Genomic DNA, 17,575 nt, shown 5'->3' with positions numbered 1-17,575 from the left:
TAGCTGTTGTCTAATGCCTTGGATGGCTTATTCTCTGTGCTTCTTGAACAGGCTGACTCACAGACACAGCTGTTCTCCATGGGGGCAGGGGGCAGAAGGGGAACTTCCAGATTCTAGAGTGCTTTGAAAACTCCTTCCCTTTTTACTCATCTTACTCTCCAGTGTCCATCGCTGTCAGATGATCCGCTGACTTCCTTGTTTGCTGTTTTTCAGCCACTTCATGCCCATTTATGCATCTGCTATAAAAACTTATCTGAAGTCTACAACCTAGGAGGTTAATTGGCATTGTTACCATGTATGTTCCTGGGTTGCAGAAAGCCCTTCAGAATGGGTCTTGCTCTTCAGGGAGCTCCAAATGGCAGTCAAAATGAATGAGAAAATACAGCTACCCTGGATAAATGCAAGAACAGTTGGGATAAATTGACATATCAGTAAGCAAAAGGACCTTGAAGATCAGGAAAAAAGGGAGGAAGTCTTTGGAATTTTAAAACGAGTCACAGTGGGGATGCACTTAAAGATAATTCTTATTAATATGTGCAGATCAAAAGGAAGTTTTTACGAAGGAATGTTTTTGAACCATGAGGGCCATTAGGTTGCATCCTCCACACCAGTTCCAATCAATTGGAGTAGCAGCCTGGGAGCTCCACGTGGAAAACAGGGTGACCTGCGGGAAGGCTCCCCTTGATGTAGATGCCTGTGCTGGATATTTATCAATCCAAGTTTGGAATCTAAGACTGAGAATCTAAAATCTATAATGTAAAATCATTGGTGGTCAATAACTACTCCCTACACTAATTTAAGAGTTCCATACCTGGGAGACGATCTGTGTTCTGTACAACCCAAGCTGTCCTAAGCAGACTTTGGCAGACGGTGGTTGTCTCTTTGATTACAGCCTCAAAGTTCAGACTGTTAGTGTCAAAATGTTTTGTAGTCTCTTGATGAGCGGTTATGAATATTCCATGAATGTTAACCTTTTTGGAGATCTGTATTTGAGTAAATAAGAGTTAGCGTTATGTCTTTTACCCATTAAATAATGTGTGTTCACTTAGCCTTACCCTCTTTTGTTTGTAGCAATGGTTTTATTTTCTATGCCCTCAACAGGTGAGTGAGGGAGTAGGGGCAGGAAGTATGTCAAATCTTTTAGAGGGATAGTTTGAAAATGAAAATTTAGTGCTATAATATAAATTTAAATTTGGGAGATAAAAAACAAAACCATCGTTTTCATACACATAGAACATATAATTTTCTGATTCTTCTTGGCTGGTGATGAGTTAGATTATCTGTTTCATAGAGATGTTCAATGTGGGGACAGAGCATGTCTCTTGAGGAGGAAGTACAAGAAAAACAAAAGAACTGGGATAAGAATATTCACTGATCTGTTACGTTTACTTGGTGACCTCCCATCAAATCTCTCAAAGTGTCTTTTGTATATACACGTCCTCTCCAAAACCTGAAACAGAAATCGCCTCTACTGGTGAATCCTAAATCCAGCCCCTTGACCCCACTTCTTTTCTACTTTCAGTGCTGGTCCAAATTTCTTATAAAAGCAGAGAAACGTAATGAAAGAGACTCCTCACCGTTCAGAGTCTGAAGTTTTCTTGGTCTTGACAGTCATTTAGTCACTAAATATTGAGGACTTGGTATAGGTGGACCTAATATGAATTATTGAGTCAAATTAAGTATACATTCCGCCCCTACAATCTTCATTCCTCAGTGTTAGGCCTCAGAGAAACGCATAGGTCAATAAGGGAACATATATGATGAAGGTCATTACAACATCCTTCACAGTGGCAGGTGGTTGGTACAAGCCCCCATATTCCTTTCTAGGAAAACAGAAGAGTAAAATGTCATGATTGTGAAGTGAAATACTTAACAGCAGTCAGAAGCTGTGGGCTGGATGTATAATCAGAAACATGGATGAACCTTGAACTAGTATCGAGTGAAATAACAGAGAGGCAGAACAAGATCTGTAACACAATGTAATGAATATAAATTGAAAACATGTAAAGTAACCCCATATCTTTTTAAAACATAAATCCAAGGGTATATATCCAAGGAAACCCAGTGAGTACCTGGAAGTGGGAAATTGGGAAAGTGGAGAATTAGTGTAGAGATGGGGATGAAGGGAAAAACTAAAATAACACAGATCAATGTGAAGGTGTTTCATTAATCGAAGCATACGATGATCTCACCTCTCTACACTTGAAGTAAACAGGAACATAAGAAAGACTGAATCATGAGAGAGAGAGAGAGAGAGAGAGAGAGGACTTATTTGCCAGAGATAAGGATGGCAACAAAGAATATAAAGAAAAATGAATGTTTGGAAGAGCTTGTTATAGCTGCTTTGGAGAATGGGAGGTCAAGTGCAAGGATTCCCAGGAAGCCCCCAGAGCTAGCTGAAGGCAGGGAACGTGAATCAATTGTGGCCCCAGGCTGCCCGGTTATGCGCTTTCCTGGAGAAGCAACCGACTGGTGCAGGAGTGAAGATGGCGGATGATTGTCGTTACCCAGTGTGATGTCCTGATTTGTAATAAGAAATAAATCGTTGGTCTTCGTTCCTGTTTCTAGTACAGAGCTCCTAAAACTCGCCCGACTCCACAAGTTTCCTAGGAGCCATAAAGGTGTGTTTTATTATGTTAATGAGGTGACTTTTGGACCCACCTAAGGATGGGGGCTGGTTGCCAGGAAATCAGCCGGGTGATTACAGGGTTAGAACTTTCAGTCCCACCCCCTAGCCCCTGGGGAGGCGTGAGGGGCTGGAGGTTGACTCAGTCTTCTGTGGCCAGTGATTTGATCCACCGTGCCAATGTAACGAGGCTTCCATTAGACCCCGAAAGGATGGCGTTTGGAGAGTTACAAGGTTGGTGAACCTGTGGAGATGTGGGCAGAGCGGTGCACCGGCAGAGGTCACGGAGGCTCCGCGCCCGTTCTCGATACCTTATCCTATGCGTCTCTTCTGTCTGGCTGCTCCCGGGTTACCTTCTGTTAGTGAAATGTTCCTCTGGGTTCTGTGAGCTGCTCTAGCAAATGAATCGGACCCACGGAAGAGATTGTGGGAACCTCCGATCTATAGCCTGTTGGTCAGGAGCACAGGTGGCGTCATGAACCTGTGATTTTCCTGGGCGGTTTAGCGGGGCTGAGCCCTTAACCTGCAGAATCTGATGCTGTCTCCGGGTTAGCTCGTGTCAGAATTGAGTTGAATGGTAGGACACCCACCTGGTGAGAATCAGTGGGGTAGGGAAACCCTACCACCATGGTGGAATTGGGTGACCACAACCCTTACTTAGGTTGGGGAGGTGCCAGCCAGGACGGAGGCCAGGGTGATGGAGCTGTTGAGAAGCAGCTAACGGGGCTGAAGAAGTGACCTGGGAGTGGGAAAGGAACCTCATCCTTTTTGGGCAACAGACTGGGCCGGAGTGGGGCGTGGAGAAGCAGATCATCTAGGGGCTTTGTTGCAAATAGTCTGACTCTCCCAAGCCAGCAGGGTAGGACCAAAGTCTAATTTAAACACACACAGAGGTCTTAAGCCAATAGTTGGGCTCAGAAACTGGGTGGACCAAGTGGATCTGGAGCATTTGCTGAGTCAAGAGAAAGAGGGAAAGAGAATTCTGAAAGCGTGGTTGCCAAAACCAGTCATCTACAAACAGGAAGATTCTGGTCAGGCACAGATCATATTGGTGGCTGGATTCCAACAGGAATAGGTCAGGAGTAGAACAGTAATTCCCAAGTGGGTGAGTAAGAATTCGCTACTACTATGGTTTACTCAACCACCAGAGTCCGCCAGTGGGGGCGGAGAGGGGCTGTGAACAAGGAAGGAATCCTGGCAGGTTCTGTTTTGCAGGTGGGAGGCAGGCTAATGTAACAAAAGAGGTTCTTTCATTGCTAAATTTGTGTATGATGGAGCTCAGCAACCTGGTCAGATGTGGGCTTTGTCAGCCCCTGAGCCTGGGGCTACACTACAAATTACCAAGGTCTTGAATATGAACATTCAAACTGAGGTCTGGTTGATAGAAAGAGAAGTTCTTCCTACTTATTTTAGAATAATGCATGCCTTCGGAGCCTCATCCTGCTGGAACCACAACGAAAGTAGAGGTAACGAGAGTGACGTCCGCAACCCATCGCTGTTTTCCGCATCTCTCCAGTTAGAAACCCCCAGTTTACTGGAGACGGCGGAGTCTCCCTGTGTGTCTGTCTCTGTCTGTCTCCCCATCCCATCCATTCATCTTTCTGTATAAGTAACACCCTCTGTGTATCTGGTGCTGTTTTTACCACTTAGTAAGTATTAACTCATTGACACTTCCTAACAGCCCCATGAGATAAGTATTATTGTTACCCCCTTTAGGATGGATGGGATAGATGAGAGGCTGAAGCACAGAGAGATCAGATGCCCTTTCCAAGGCACCCAGCCCGGAAGCAGTGGAGCCGGGATCCAAACCGGGCAGCAGAGCCCGTGTGTTCACGGTCTTAACCACCACATCGGAGGCCTTCCTAGGTGACTCTGAAACCCATCGGGGAAGTTATGCAAATGCCTGTGTGGCTGCTCTTCCTAATGGCTCCTGAGGGTCCTCCCACACGGCACTGGCCTGTAGGTGGGGCGGGCAGCGGGCGGTGCCCCTCTGTGGATTGCAGCTGCTTGGTGGTCCACTCGTTACTCATCTTTTCAACTCTTCCTTTCTGCCCCTGTGTGAACGGATGGAAGACCGTCCTCCTTGACTTTCCAGGCCGGGACGTGAGGCCTCTGTTCTTAGATGATCATATTGGAGATGAAAGTGTAGCGCACTGGTGACGGGGTCTCTCCTAGTCTGCCCCTTAGCGGCTCCTCGTCTGCCCTTAGCCTCAGCTTCCCACGCCAGGTACCTCCAAACCTCTGCCTTCTTCACTCCTTCACCTGGCAGCCCAGAGCTTCTCTAGGAAAGTACACAAAAATTACCCCGCAGACGGGGGCTGCAGATTAAGGAACTTTTTTTTTTTTCCTGAGACCTGAAAGGTCATCTTTTAAAAATATTTGTATCTCTCAATGCCAAAGTATGTCTGCATATAGTCAGGGCAAATGCCTGCAAATTTCCGTTTGACCAATTTAAGCATTTTTATCCTTCCCTAAAACCAACTACTGACCTAAATGTGTGTGTTCCTGTGTGTGTGTGTATACGTCCCTATCTTTAAAAATAAATATGGCTTTATTCCTATTTTTAAATGGTTTTCCACTGAACCAAAGGGTGTTTCAGCTTGTGGACTGTGGAAGTCACTAGTGCATTAACTGTAGATGCAAATGAACAGGCCTGCACCATGGGGAACATTGAGGTCACCTGACCGAAAATGAAACTGATTTCCTATCTTTATACACGCTAATAAATCTGTGGGGAAACGTGCCCCCAGAGGAGACTGGTCTTATTAGTCCTTGCAGGTGGCTCATAGATACTTGGAAAATAACCCCCTTCACATCTTCATCAAAGAGAATCAATGATAAAAACAATACAAACTCTCTGGCATAGTTATCTGCCTTTCTCATCCCATCTCTTGGAGAAAAAAAATTTTTTAACCACAAGATTTGTGAAAATTCAGGATATTTGGGGACTGTTGTATGTTGTAAATATGAGAAAGTTTCAGCTGTCGAATCCAGCTTTATGGAGGGGTGCTCGCTCAGTGTTCCTGCCTTTTGCAAGTTTTGCTGGACAAGTGTAATTCTCTTCTAAAAGGAAACTTTTTTCCTCCCAGATGCTACCGAGTTACTGAAACAGAGGCAGATAAACTTAATCAAGAACTATTTAATAATTCCTCTGGGTTCCAGTATATTCTGACTATGATACAACTCCTCAAACAGTTTATAATTTGGGTGTGGTAACAAGCCCATTTCACATGAAACCATTAGAATAATCTAACCAGGATTATAACCTAATGCCCAGTGATGTGAATCAGATTCAGTTGGGTGTGAGGTCCAGCAGAAGCAGAAGAGCCAGAAAAGACTGCAGTGGTTTGGGAGGGATTTGTAGGTAAGTGATACTGATGCTGGGTCTTGAGGAATGTAAAGGTTTGAAAGGGAGAGACAGTGGTTTCCCCAGAGCCAGGGTGGGGAAGGGACAGTTAATGTAGAGTGCTTTGGGGACAATGGGAGACTAGCCCAATCAGAGCAAAGGATTTAGGAGGGAAAGTAGTAGTATATTAATCAAAATGGTAATTTTTTTTTTCAAACAAGGAGTCCAGTCAGATGTTCTAATATATAAACAGTGTGTGTGTATGTGTGTGTGTGGGGGGGGGGGGTGGGGAGGAATATTTGAAATTGAGATTGGCAAAGAATATCTGGGGTGTGTGTTTCAGTTACCACAGAGGACCCGAGATCTAATGGGGTGTCCCGGGTTACGAATACTTACAAGAGCTCTGTGTAGGGCTCATCAGGGTCAGCCATCATTATGGGAGCAGTATTTTAGAAAGATTTTGAGTCAGGATGCCCAGCCCCAAGGCTGCAGATCTATTCTGAAGGTTTGGATTGAACCCCCTATATACTGTCTTAGAGGAGCTTGGTAAATATGTATCTCCCGGTTGTAGGTTTGTTGAAGCAGGGATGGCATCACCTCTACTCGCTGTTGTATCTCTAACACCTAACACAGTGCTCACCATGAGTAGGCAGCCAAAATTTATTTCTTGAAAACCTTGGGAATGGTATTCAGGATAGACAGGACAGGGGGCACACTGCGGATGATACAGGCATAAGAGAAGTAAAATAAGGTGCTCTTACTTACTGAGCAAACCCAGTGTTTCAGCTTGAATCACTCAATGATTTTGATCTTAGGATGTGGCTAAATAGTAGAGAATAAGTGGGCTGAAGCTTGCCGTGTTTCAGAGTGCATTTGAATTGCCTCAAACTTGGAGCCCAACAAGACAATTGGAGATTGAAAGCCTCAGGTCAGAGGCAGCGCCGTCCCCACTTTCCTGTGCTTTAGCAGGAAGTGCATTTTATAGAAAAGTCAGAGAGGAACTGAGGGGAAAGGAGAGCTCTGAGCGGTGAATTCACAGCAGGCTGACGAGGCGTTCTGCCACCCGCTGCCGAAGCTGGCCCTCCTCCTCAGGGCTGCTCCATGGGACCCCGCAGTCACTGGCCCAGCCTGTCCCCGGGCTCTGGGAGGCCATGCCGATGAGGACGGCACCACAGGCCAGAGTCTAGGATGGTAAGAGGTTCTCATTCTTTTATCTGGGCATGACTTGACTTATTTGCATCTAAAACTCGTCTGTTTTCACTTCTTCTTGGCAATTTAAAAAAAAATGTGTATCGAATCTTCTACCCTGTTCGTGCTTTCAGAGCTAGCTCACGGGTCTTCCCCGAGTCATCACCAGACTTAGCAGTGAATGTGACCCATCCGAGGACTTGGTGCTTGTGTACCAGGGTCTGGAGACCCGGTCTAAAACTGCACGCTGGTGTTACTTGGGTTTTCCCAGCTCCTGCCCCAGAGGCAGAGAACTCTTCCCCCAAATGCAGGTGAACTGAACACAAGTGAGGGCAGTGACAGCGAGCCTTTGCCGCAGTCACACTTTGAACTGTGCTGTCCTATGAGGAGCCTAGCGGCCATGCAGAGTTGGGGATGCAGTCTCTACTATGTTGTGAAGGGCCCGGCATCCGTTAAGGATTTCGGACGTCCTAAAAGCTCGGGGGTATTTTTAGATGAGACTGGTTCCTATGAATGAGGAAGTCTGGCAGATGGCTCTTCCGCCCGGATGATTTTTTTTTTTCCAGCTTTCTACCAATACGGTACGGAGAAAACCCTGGCAGGGCTGGATTCTCTGAGGACAATGGGGGGAAAAGCCATTCTGAAAACACCGGGCAGCAGCTGCAGGGCTCATTCTCTAAGGACACTGTGCCACTGGCCGTGTATTTCATCCGACTCTAATGTGACTGTGTCTAATCAACGGGAGGCAGGAAAGGAAGTCTGAGCAAGAACAAATCGTTTATCACACTGCGCGAGCAAAGACATCTGTGCGGACCGCGCTCGCCCTGCAGCTGATAAGAATGTTATTTACCACCCAGAGAGGAAAGACTGGAGTGTGTGGTTTCGGCCCGTTGAAGCCACTTCCTTAAATCACATGACATCAGATTTCATCTTATAGGTGGTTTGCACCCGTTTTCTGAAAGACAAACTATCATTAACGAGGGGAAAGTGCCTTTAAAAACAATCAGTAGAGTCTTGCTGTGCGTTGTTGACTGTGGTCATTTGGACTTATGTCTGATAGACCAATCCAGTAGGGCTCAGAATAGTCACCTTCAGAATATTAAGCCTTTTCCAGGGATCCTTGAGAAATCTGTCGCATACATAGGACACACAGAAACAACTTGATTGCCAGTCTCCGCTTTGATGGCAAGCCTCCCTTTCATTTTGAAATCTGATGTAGTTTTGCTTATTCCCTCACTGAAGTGGCAATTCTTTCAAGAAGGCAGATGACACAGGCTTCCAGGATGTTTTGATGCAATTCATAGAAATGAGTCATCAGTCCCAAGATTTCGCTAGTAAGACAAAGGGTTACCCCTTTCCTTCCCCATTGACACCAGAGCATTTCAAATGCCTACTGAGTTTTTGTGACCTGGAGGGAGCCTGTGCTTCTTAAGCCTTTTTAGTAGAGAAACAGTAGTAATATTCCCAGAAGCCATTCCCAGAAACCTGAAAATTCCACTTGTGCTTAGATATTTAGATTTACCGAGGTCTACTTTTGGAAGCTCCCCACTTCTCTCCACACACACACACACACACACACACACGCACGCACGCACATGCAACACACACACACGTGCACACTGCAGAAGGTTTACCCTGCAACCAAAGAATAATCTTATTTCGTCTGCCTTTACTTGGTGAGTTCAAGACTGTGACTTCCCCCTCACTGTGACTAGATTTGGAAGTACTAATTTCTGAAGTCTCAGAAGAATGGTTCGGTCTGAGAAGTAACTTTTTCTGTTACTTCTGTAACAGAAGTAACTTTTTCTGTTACTTCTTTTCTGTAAGGCTATTCTGGGGTACAACTAACCTTCACTGAATCTGCCTGTCCCACTGTGGGGCCTGCTGGGTCATCCTTCCTGTTCCTTGCCTTTTCAGACAGTCAGCAACAGGTGAACAAGAAAGCTGACCTGGGCTCATGCAGGTCCTAGGGACTTCCTTTCCTCCTAGAAATGCTCATTTTCAATTTATCGAATATTTCAAGCACACAGTGAAGTTCAGACAAGAACTTTCCTATGTGTCCTCCAAAGATTTTTCAAGCATTATTAACATTTTGCCATTTTAGAAAAATAAAACATCACAGGCACAGCAGAAGATTACTTTGTATCCAGTTTTTGTTTCAGTCTCCCGTTGTTACCCAGAGTGTTCACTTTCTTGAACTTGAGGAGTATTACTCTACATTTTACTCTCTATATATGATTAAAAAAAATTATAGCATCATTATGTACTTTTAAAATGTATTTAAATGGCATCACGTTGTACCCGAGGCCTTTTGCAAGCTACTTTTTTTTTTTTTTTTGCAGAAATTTCTTCCATTGAAGCGTAATTGACATATAATATTACATTAGTTTTAGGTTTATAAACATAGCGATTCAACAATTACATACATTATGAAATGCTCACCATGTGTAGTTACCGTCTGTCACCATACAAAGTTATTACAATATGATCAACCATATTCCCTATGCTGTACTTCTCATCCCTGTGACGTATTTATTTTATAACTGGAAGTTTGAACCTCTTGATCCCCTTCACCTCTTTCAACTGTCTACCCCCCACCCCCTCACCACTTCCTTCCCTTCTGGCAATCACTTTTTTTGTTCCCTGCATTTATGAGTCTATTTCTTTTGTTTGTTTGTTTATGTTGCTTTTTAGATCCCACATATAAGTGAACTCATATGGTATTTGTCTTTCTCTGTCTAATTTCACTTAGCATAATACCCCCCTGGGTACATCCATGTTGTTACAGAAGGCAAGTTATCATTCTTTTTTATGACAGAGTAATATTCTATGGTGTGTATATACACCTGTTCCTTATTCCTTTATCTGCTCATCTATCGGTGGACGCTTGGATTGCTTCCATATGTTGGCTATTGTAAATATGCTGCAGTAAACATAAGGGTGCTTGTATCTTTTCAAATTAGTATTCTTTTTTTAGGTAGATACCCAGAAATTGCTGGGTCATATGGTTTTCCTATTTTTAATTTTTTGAGGAACCTCCATACTGGTTTCCACAGTGGCTACACCAGTTAGCATTCCTACCAACAGTGCAAGATGGTTCCTTTCTCTACACAGCCTTGCTGACAGTTGTTATTTCTTGTCTTTTTGATGCTGGCCATTCTGACTGGTGTGAGATGATCATCTCATTGTGGTTTTGCTTTGCAGCAAGCTACTTTTAACATTAACATTTAAGGATCACTTCAATATCAGTACCTCAAAATCAAGTTCATTTATTTTTGAATGCTTTCTCATCTTCCATCTTAAGACTGTACCACAATGTATCCATTCCTTTATTGGTGGACACCCGACTGTTTATGATTCTGTTCTTGCTGTTAGGAACACCGAGGATAACCTTGTCTGTGTGTGAGAATTTCTCTAGATCAGCAATGTACAGTACAGTAGCCAATAGCTTAAAAAGCAGCTAGTCTAAATTGCACTGTGCTGTAAGTATAAAATACACACCAGATTTTGAAGACTTAGACTGAAAAAAAAAGAGTAAAATATCTCATTAATGATTTTTATCCTCATTGCATATTAAGATGACAATATTTTTTACATATCTTGTTAAATAAATATATCGTTAAAATAATTTCACCTATAATTTGGCTACTGAAAAGTTTAAAATTATATGTATGACTTGCGTTATAATTTTATTGGACAAGACTGTTCTAGATCAGGAGTTAGCAATCTACCATCCATAGTGTGGTCATCTGTGTCTGTGAATAAAGTTTTATTGGCAAGCATGCCCATTTACTTACACGAAGTCTATGACTGCTTTCCTGCTTCAATGGCAGAGTTGAGTAGTTGTAACAGAGATCATATGATCCATAAGCCTAAAATATCTACCATCTGGCATTTTAAGGAAATGTTTGCTGACTCCTTTTCTAGAGCAATGGTTTTTAGCCTTTATCATGATCCAACAAGCACACACCTGAAACAAAAGTTTCACAAAACATTTCAAAAATCCTTACTATAACATGTTCATATTTTCTGATCACATAGCATATTTCGTTAAAATAAACTGCTGGTAAGGTGCCGTGACTCACTAAATTGACCTAGCCATTCATTCACTACTAGTGATTTAGATAACATTGTTCAAAGATATATATCCAAAGTGTGTGTGTGTGTGTGTGTGTGTGTGTGTGTACACACCAATCTACAGTCCCACACAGTGCGAGAAGGTTCTCATTTTCCCACATCCTTGACAAAACCTGATATTGCCAGACTGATCAGATAGATGTGAAATGGAATCTCATTTTATGTATTTATAATCTTATTACAGTTGATCATCTTTTCATATGTCAATTGATCTTTCATATTTTTTCTTTTGTGAATTACCTGTTCATACTCATTGCCCTTTTTTTAATAGCATCATTTGTCTGTTGATTTTTTTTAACATTCTGAATACCAATACTTTATTAGTTATATGGATTGCAAATGTGTGTACATTTGGGTACAAATGGATACCAGTCCCAGGTTTGGCTTTTTTCCTTTTATGGTGTCTTTATTTTATCAGAGAGGATTTTTACATTTTAATGTTTATTTTTATTTAATTATTTTCTTGAGAGAGGGGGAGAGAGGCTGAGAGAGGGAGAGAGAATCGCAAGCAGCCTCCATGCTCAGCACAAAGCCCTATCTGGGGCTTGATCCCACAACTATGAGATTATGACCTGAGCCAAAATCAAGATTAGGACGCTTACCCTACTGAGCCACCCAGGATCCCCAGGAGCTGTACTTTTTTTTTTTTAATCTTTAAAAAAAATTTTTTTTTAATGTTTATTTATTTTTGAGAGAGACAGAGAGAGAGCGTGAGAGGCAGAGGGGCAGAGAGAGAAGGAGACACAGAATCTGAAGCAGGCTCCAGGCTCCGAGCTGTCACCACAGAGCCTGACGTGGGGCTTGAACTCACAGTGCAAGATCTTGACCTGATCCGAAGTCAGCGGCTTAACCAACTGAGCCACCCAGGAGCCCCAGGAGCTTTACATTTTAAAGAATCAAGTTGATCTATCTTTTCCTTTATGGTTTCTACTTTTTAAAAAATTTCATTTAACAGATCCTTCCTATCCCAAGGTCATAAACTTTTTCTTCTAACAGATTTTAAATCTTGGGTTTTGGCCTGTTACAAATAGCTAGTGTGTAAGTACCATGAACTGACATGTTTGTTCTTCAATCACTGATACAACACTACATTTGCACACAGCAAGTTCCTGTACATGGATCTGCTTCTTGGATCTCTGTCCTCAAAACATAATTGCAAGTTTATCAGAAACACATATGTACTGACCCACTTAGAGTGCAACCAGGTCTAGATGGTTTTACAGGCAAGTTTCAGTAATCTTTCAAGGAGCACACAATCCCTATCTTCTATAAACTACGCAAGGTGATTGAGAAAAAGAAACAGTTACCCAATTCATTTTATGATTCTAAGCTAACCTTTATACTTTTGTACTAGTTACGAACAGTATAGGAAAGAAAAATTACGAGCTAACCTCACATTTGAATGTAAGTGTAAAAATCCTAAGTGAAATATTTGTAAAAAGAATCCAGCAATGTGTACTAAAATAAGTTTATACAAAGTGTGCAAGCGTGGGTTCATTTAAGAAGAGCTGTTAATGTAAATCATCACATTAACAGAATAAAGGAGGAAACAGTTTGCCTTTTTTATACATGTAGAAAAAGCATTTGCTAAAATCTGGTAACTGTAAATGATTTAGAATATAAAACTTTAGATAACTTGGAAGAGAAATACACTTCCTTAACCTCATAAAGAGCATCTTCCAGAACCTACAGCAAACGCACTTTGTTGAAGTATCCCTTGCACTGTTCTGGTATTGAGTTCCCTCTTTGATGTGGCACCCCAGCATTTTTCTTCCTCTCGGTGCTTTGCTATAAATAACTGTGTGTGTGTGTGTGTGTGTGTGTGTGTGTGTGTACTCACACATTTATGTATTTTTTAGTTTTATCTCTTTATATACATTTCATTCAGTGTTTTTCTAAGTTTGTAGAATGGGGAGCTTTGCCAGCTCAGCAGCTCTGGTGCTGGAATTTCTCCCTTGGCAATTCTCTGGGCCTGAGAACCGAGGGACTCCAGAGGCCATTTTGGAGGGGGGCAGGGTAGTTGTGTTGCCGCCTACTTGGCTTCACTCTTAGACCGAGGAGTTGTCATTACTCACAACTTTGTATCTAGGCATCATCTGCAATAGTCATTATTGAGATTTGATGAGAATAGAAATAATTTACAAAACTTTTCTATGATTTTATTTTGCCAGAGGGTAAAATAAAGATAATCTACTGGCACAGCACTTCCTAAAGATCTGATATTTCCCAGATCCCTACAGTGACATTAAAATGTAAGCGATATTATTAGTTGCAACCTTTGCCATCACTGTCACAACTACACTTGACAGGGGCGCCTGGGTGGCTCAGTTGGTTAAGCGTCTGACTTCGGCCCAGGTCATGATCTTGTGGTTTGTGGGTTTGAGCCCCACATCAGGCTCTGTGCTGACAGCTTGGAGCCTGGAGCCTGCTTCCGATTCTGGGTCTCCCTCTCTCTCTTCTCCTCCCCAGCTCATGCTCTGTTTCTCTGTCTCTCTGTATCTCAAAAATAAACACTAAAAAAACCCACAAAAACAAAACAACTACACTTGACAGCTTTAAAAAGGTTTTTACTGTGGCTCTAGGAATTGGAGGTGTGGAGAAGGACATGTTCCTGGCGAGTATTTTCATGGTGGCTAACAGACTTTCTCTAAACTTTCTGGTAATAAGCAAGGGATCCCAGTGACTGTGAAGACTAATTCAGGGCCTGGCGATGTTGAGCACAAAGAACAATCGATAAATTCTTGACTGTAAGGTCATGTGCATGAAATAAGGCGGTTCTGATGCCAAATCAATACTGCATTGTATATTTCCTGCAGCAGATATCGAGATATAGATCTGCCGGAGTGGGAACAGGAATGTCATCAGGAAATACCAGTTCAGACAAATCTGGGTTACCACCTACAGGGAAAGAGCCGGATTGATTGTGGCCTGCCTCACTTTGTGGCGAAAATGTCAGGTCAGAGTGAATATTCATGTAGTCCTTGGAAAAGGGGGAAGGAGAAATCAATAAGGTACACCGCTCTATCTGATAATGGCAGTATTTTCTCCGAGGCAAGTAATTTTTTTCTTGGACTTGGTGTTCCTGTCCCTGATTTGTTGGTCACGGTGTCTTCAGAGATGCAACAAAAGATTTCATAGAAAGCCTAAGGGCAGATTCTGTACTTCAGGAAGAAAGGTTATGTTAACATGTTTCTGAGGATCGCACTAGAGGTCTGGTTACATTGATATAAAGTTTTCCTTGATTCCAAGGAACAAACTAGACCCTTTGAAGCTATGTCAGGAGAGCACCAGGCAGAAAGAAATCCCACGTCATTAATCCCAATTTGCAATTCGCTTATCCTGTGATCTTGCACAAACTATCCAATCTCAGTATATCTCCAGACACTGATTTGTGTGATCGTGTTCGGTTTTTTTCTCTATAGAGATGTTATACACCGTACAGTAGGTGACATAAATGTTTTGGTGGACGGGGCAAAGAATACGATGGCAGTTCCTCCCAAATCATGATTTTGGCATTTGTCTCAATTTCATAGACTCACTCCTCCTAACTACACTGGAGAAATCTCCTACCATTCATGTGCATAAAGTTCCAAAAGGGTCCGTGTTCTCCCTTCCCAGAATCATTTTTTCAAAGCTTGCTGGTATTATCAGGTTTCAGGAACATAGTAGGTTCATGATCCATCGGCCTGGTTTTTGAATGGAAACCAAACTAATTGCTTTTACTGTGTGTTCTTGCCTCTTCCAGGCATCTTTTAAAGATGAACAAGAGTAGCTCTGATTTGGAAAAAGTGAGCCAGGGCTCCGCAGAGAGCCTCAGCCCTCCCTGCAGAGGCGTCCACGTCGGCTTCACCACGGGTTCCACGGACAGCCTGGCCTCGGACTCCAGGACCTGCAGTGATGGAGGTAACAGACTCGACCTTGCTGGGGAGGCTTAGATTCTCCCAAGTCTGGAAGGCTAGCCCTCAGCTTGCTGCCAGGATTTGGAATGGCTAAACTAGACCCACTGTCTCGGTCCTGTTTTCCCCACAAGGTAGACTCCACCAAGGAGCAGTGGGCATTAATTCTCTCTTGAACACAGGACAAGGTGCCTCGTCCCGTGCTGCCCTTTCTACTTACATACATTGCGTCCCTGTGGAACGAGGCGGAGGAAGCTCAAGGTGAAAGCATATTGAAAGACTCCTGATTCCTTGGGTGATAAGCCATTTATATATAGGTCTGCTCTCCATTTCTGTCCTCGGGATTGCTTCTCAGGGGATTAGGTACATGCCAACCACAAGTTTTCACCCTCTGTGCTTCTCTCTCTCTCTGTCCTTCTTTCTCCCCCTCCCGCAGCTCGTTTGCCCTTTTACGTGCATGATTGCACACACACATGCACACGCTTACTTGGACACAGCAGGTGCTTGCATAAATGTTTGTTGTATTAAAGCACGGAGGCTTCATTAGTCTACTGTCCATCCCACTCCCTGGATAAAGCTCTTAGGCGTAGTAATGTGGGTATGTCCCGATTGGGCATATTCCTCAGAAGGAAGTCTTGTGTTTCTGTAGTTGGGACAGGTAATAAATAGTAAAACCTCTCATTATTTCGACATTGTGTGTGTGTGTCCTCTGCTGCATTTCTCTTAAACTCCCTTTAGCGTGTGACGTTTCGACATGTGCTAACACGACGGCCTTTCTCGCTCCTGTGGACACATTTCTTCCCAGTAGGCAATTTTGGAGTCGAGGTTTCCGTCATGAATTCACGATCGCTAACAATTTTCCGTCTGAGAGATGAGTACTGCTAACACTGAAGCATGTGTCATAAGTCAGCCTGTGGTGTGTTCTTATGGGAAACTTCTGAAAGCTCAGACTTAAAAACAGGAAATATCTTAATCTTGATTAGGTGGGACATAGCAAAAGAGGCTTTCGTTTTTCTGCAGATTTTCCTGGGATTTCATCTTTTCCCTTTTCCCATCCCATTGTGCAAAAATTCTACGAGGTGGATTATTCCACAGAGGGCTGGGCGGGGCACGTGAACCATTGGACCCTGTGCCCTGACGTGCTTTCTGGGGGACGATGGGTGATTCTGAGGGAGCAGTGTACGTTGGAGCCCCCCGCTGGCCACCAGCCAGCTCGCCTTGATGTGAACTCTCCCGAACTACCTGAGTACGTGGCTTCTCAGAACCAGCAAATCATGACTCTTGCTCTCCGGACTCTGAAGGTCTAGCTAGGGAGACAAGACTAAAAACACATGACACATGGGTGGCTTGTCTAAGCTAGGAGATTGGGCTTCCCAGAACACGAATGCTATCAAGGCTTCCAGAAGAGAAAAGAGTAAGGGTTGAGGAAGCGTTCAGGGAAGTTGCTTGGAGAAGATGGCACTTGAGCTCATGTCTCAAGTGCGATTAGAACTGACGAGGGAGAGGGAGGAAAGAGCTTTGTAGGTTAAGGAAGAAGTGGGAGATACGGAGCCATTGGGGATTAGGAATACAGTGGCGACACCTAACTCGGGCATTTTCTAATCCAAATGAATGTATTTTCATGGTTCTTCTTTTATCATGAACCTGTTCTGCAATGGAAATGCACTTCAAAACTTGGATTCCTAGATCAACGAAAAGTATATACCTTGTTACCAGACTCTGGGTCCTTAGAGTGAACCATTTCTATTTGCTGCTCCTGCAGACGGCTCTGTACCCCAGACCATGCTTTGCAGCTGGCAAGAGACCAACACCTTCTCTCTCTATTCTTTCTCTCTCTCTCTTCTTTCTGTGTCTCTCTGTCTCTCTGGCCATGAAATGTAAGAAGCTCTCAGTCTGCTTCTCCTTGTTAACCAAGGCGGCTTGCTGTAGATCTGTTCCTGAACAGTCATCTTTCAGTCCCATGAATTCTTACTCACTTTTACCTTATAAAACTAATATTGAAATATTTACCCATCACGCCTTTTGTGACTAATAGTGCAGCTGAAAGAGGGGAGCTGAATAAGAGAGGTAGAGTTCGTTCAAGCTGAAGTTCCTGGAGACCAGAATGTAGTGTCTACTTCTCTAATATTATATATGAAGTCAAAAGATATCATTAGACTATTTGGTTTGTCAGGAAGAATTCGCTAATGAAAAAGATGCATTCCGCAGGCTATTTATATCTGCAGTAAAGTGAGTTGAGGACAAAGTCATTCCAGAGCGTATCCTAACAGTTTATGTAAATTTCTCAGAAGCTTATCAGAGTTACTGGTTAAAGTTAGTTTTCGACTATTTGGGTTTTGTGGCAAATAATGATAATAGATTTTATAAGAAGAGCAAACATAG

The 17,575-nt window shown here is 43.1% G+C and overlaps 1 protein-coding gene across 4 annotated transcripts in view; it reads left to right on the top strand.

Annotated features, from left to right (window-relative positions):
* The window catches only part of PRAG1 (PEAK1 related, kinase-activating pseudokinase 1), a 110,071-nt gene that overhangs the window by 74,021 nt on the left and 18,475 nt on the right, over window positions 1-17,575 (top strand). For all 4 annotated transcript variants that reach the window (XM_045055311.1, XM_045055312.1, XM_003984642.6 and 1 more), the window contains one exon: window positions 15,043-15,200. In XM_045055311.1, coding sequence (XP_044911246.1) covers window positions 15,043-15,200 — 158 coding nt within the window. The remainder of the gene's footprint in view (window positions 1-15,042; window positions 15,201-17,575) is intronic.

Source organism: Felis catus, chromosome B1 (assembly GCF_018350175.1).
Source record: "Felis catus isolate Fca126 chromosome B1, F.catus_Fca126_mat1.0, whole genome shotgun sequence".
Taxonomy (NCBI): domain Eukaryota; kingdom Metazoa; phylum Chordata; class Mammalia; order Carnivora; family Felidae; genus Felis; species Felis catus.
Note: the sequence above shows the minus strand (reverse complement) of the source record. Positions and strands in the feature narration are given on the sequence as shown.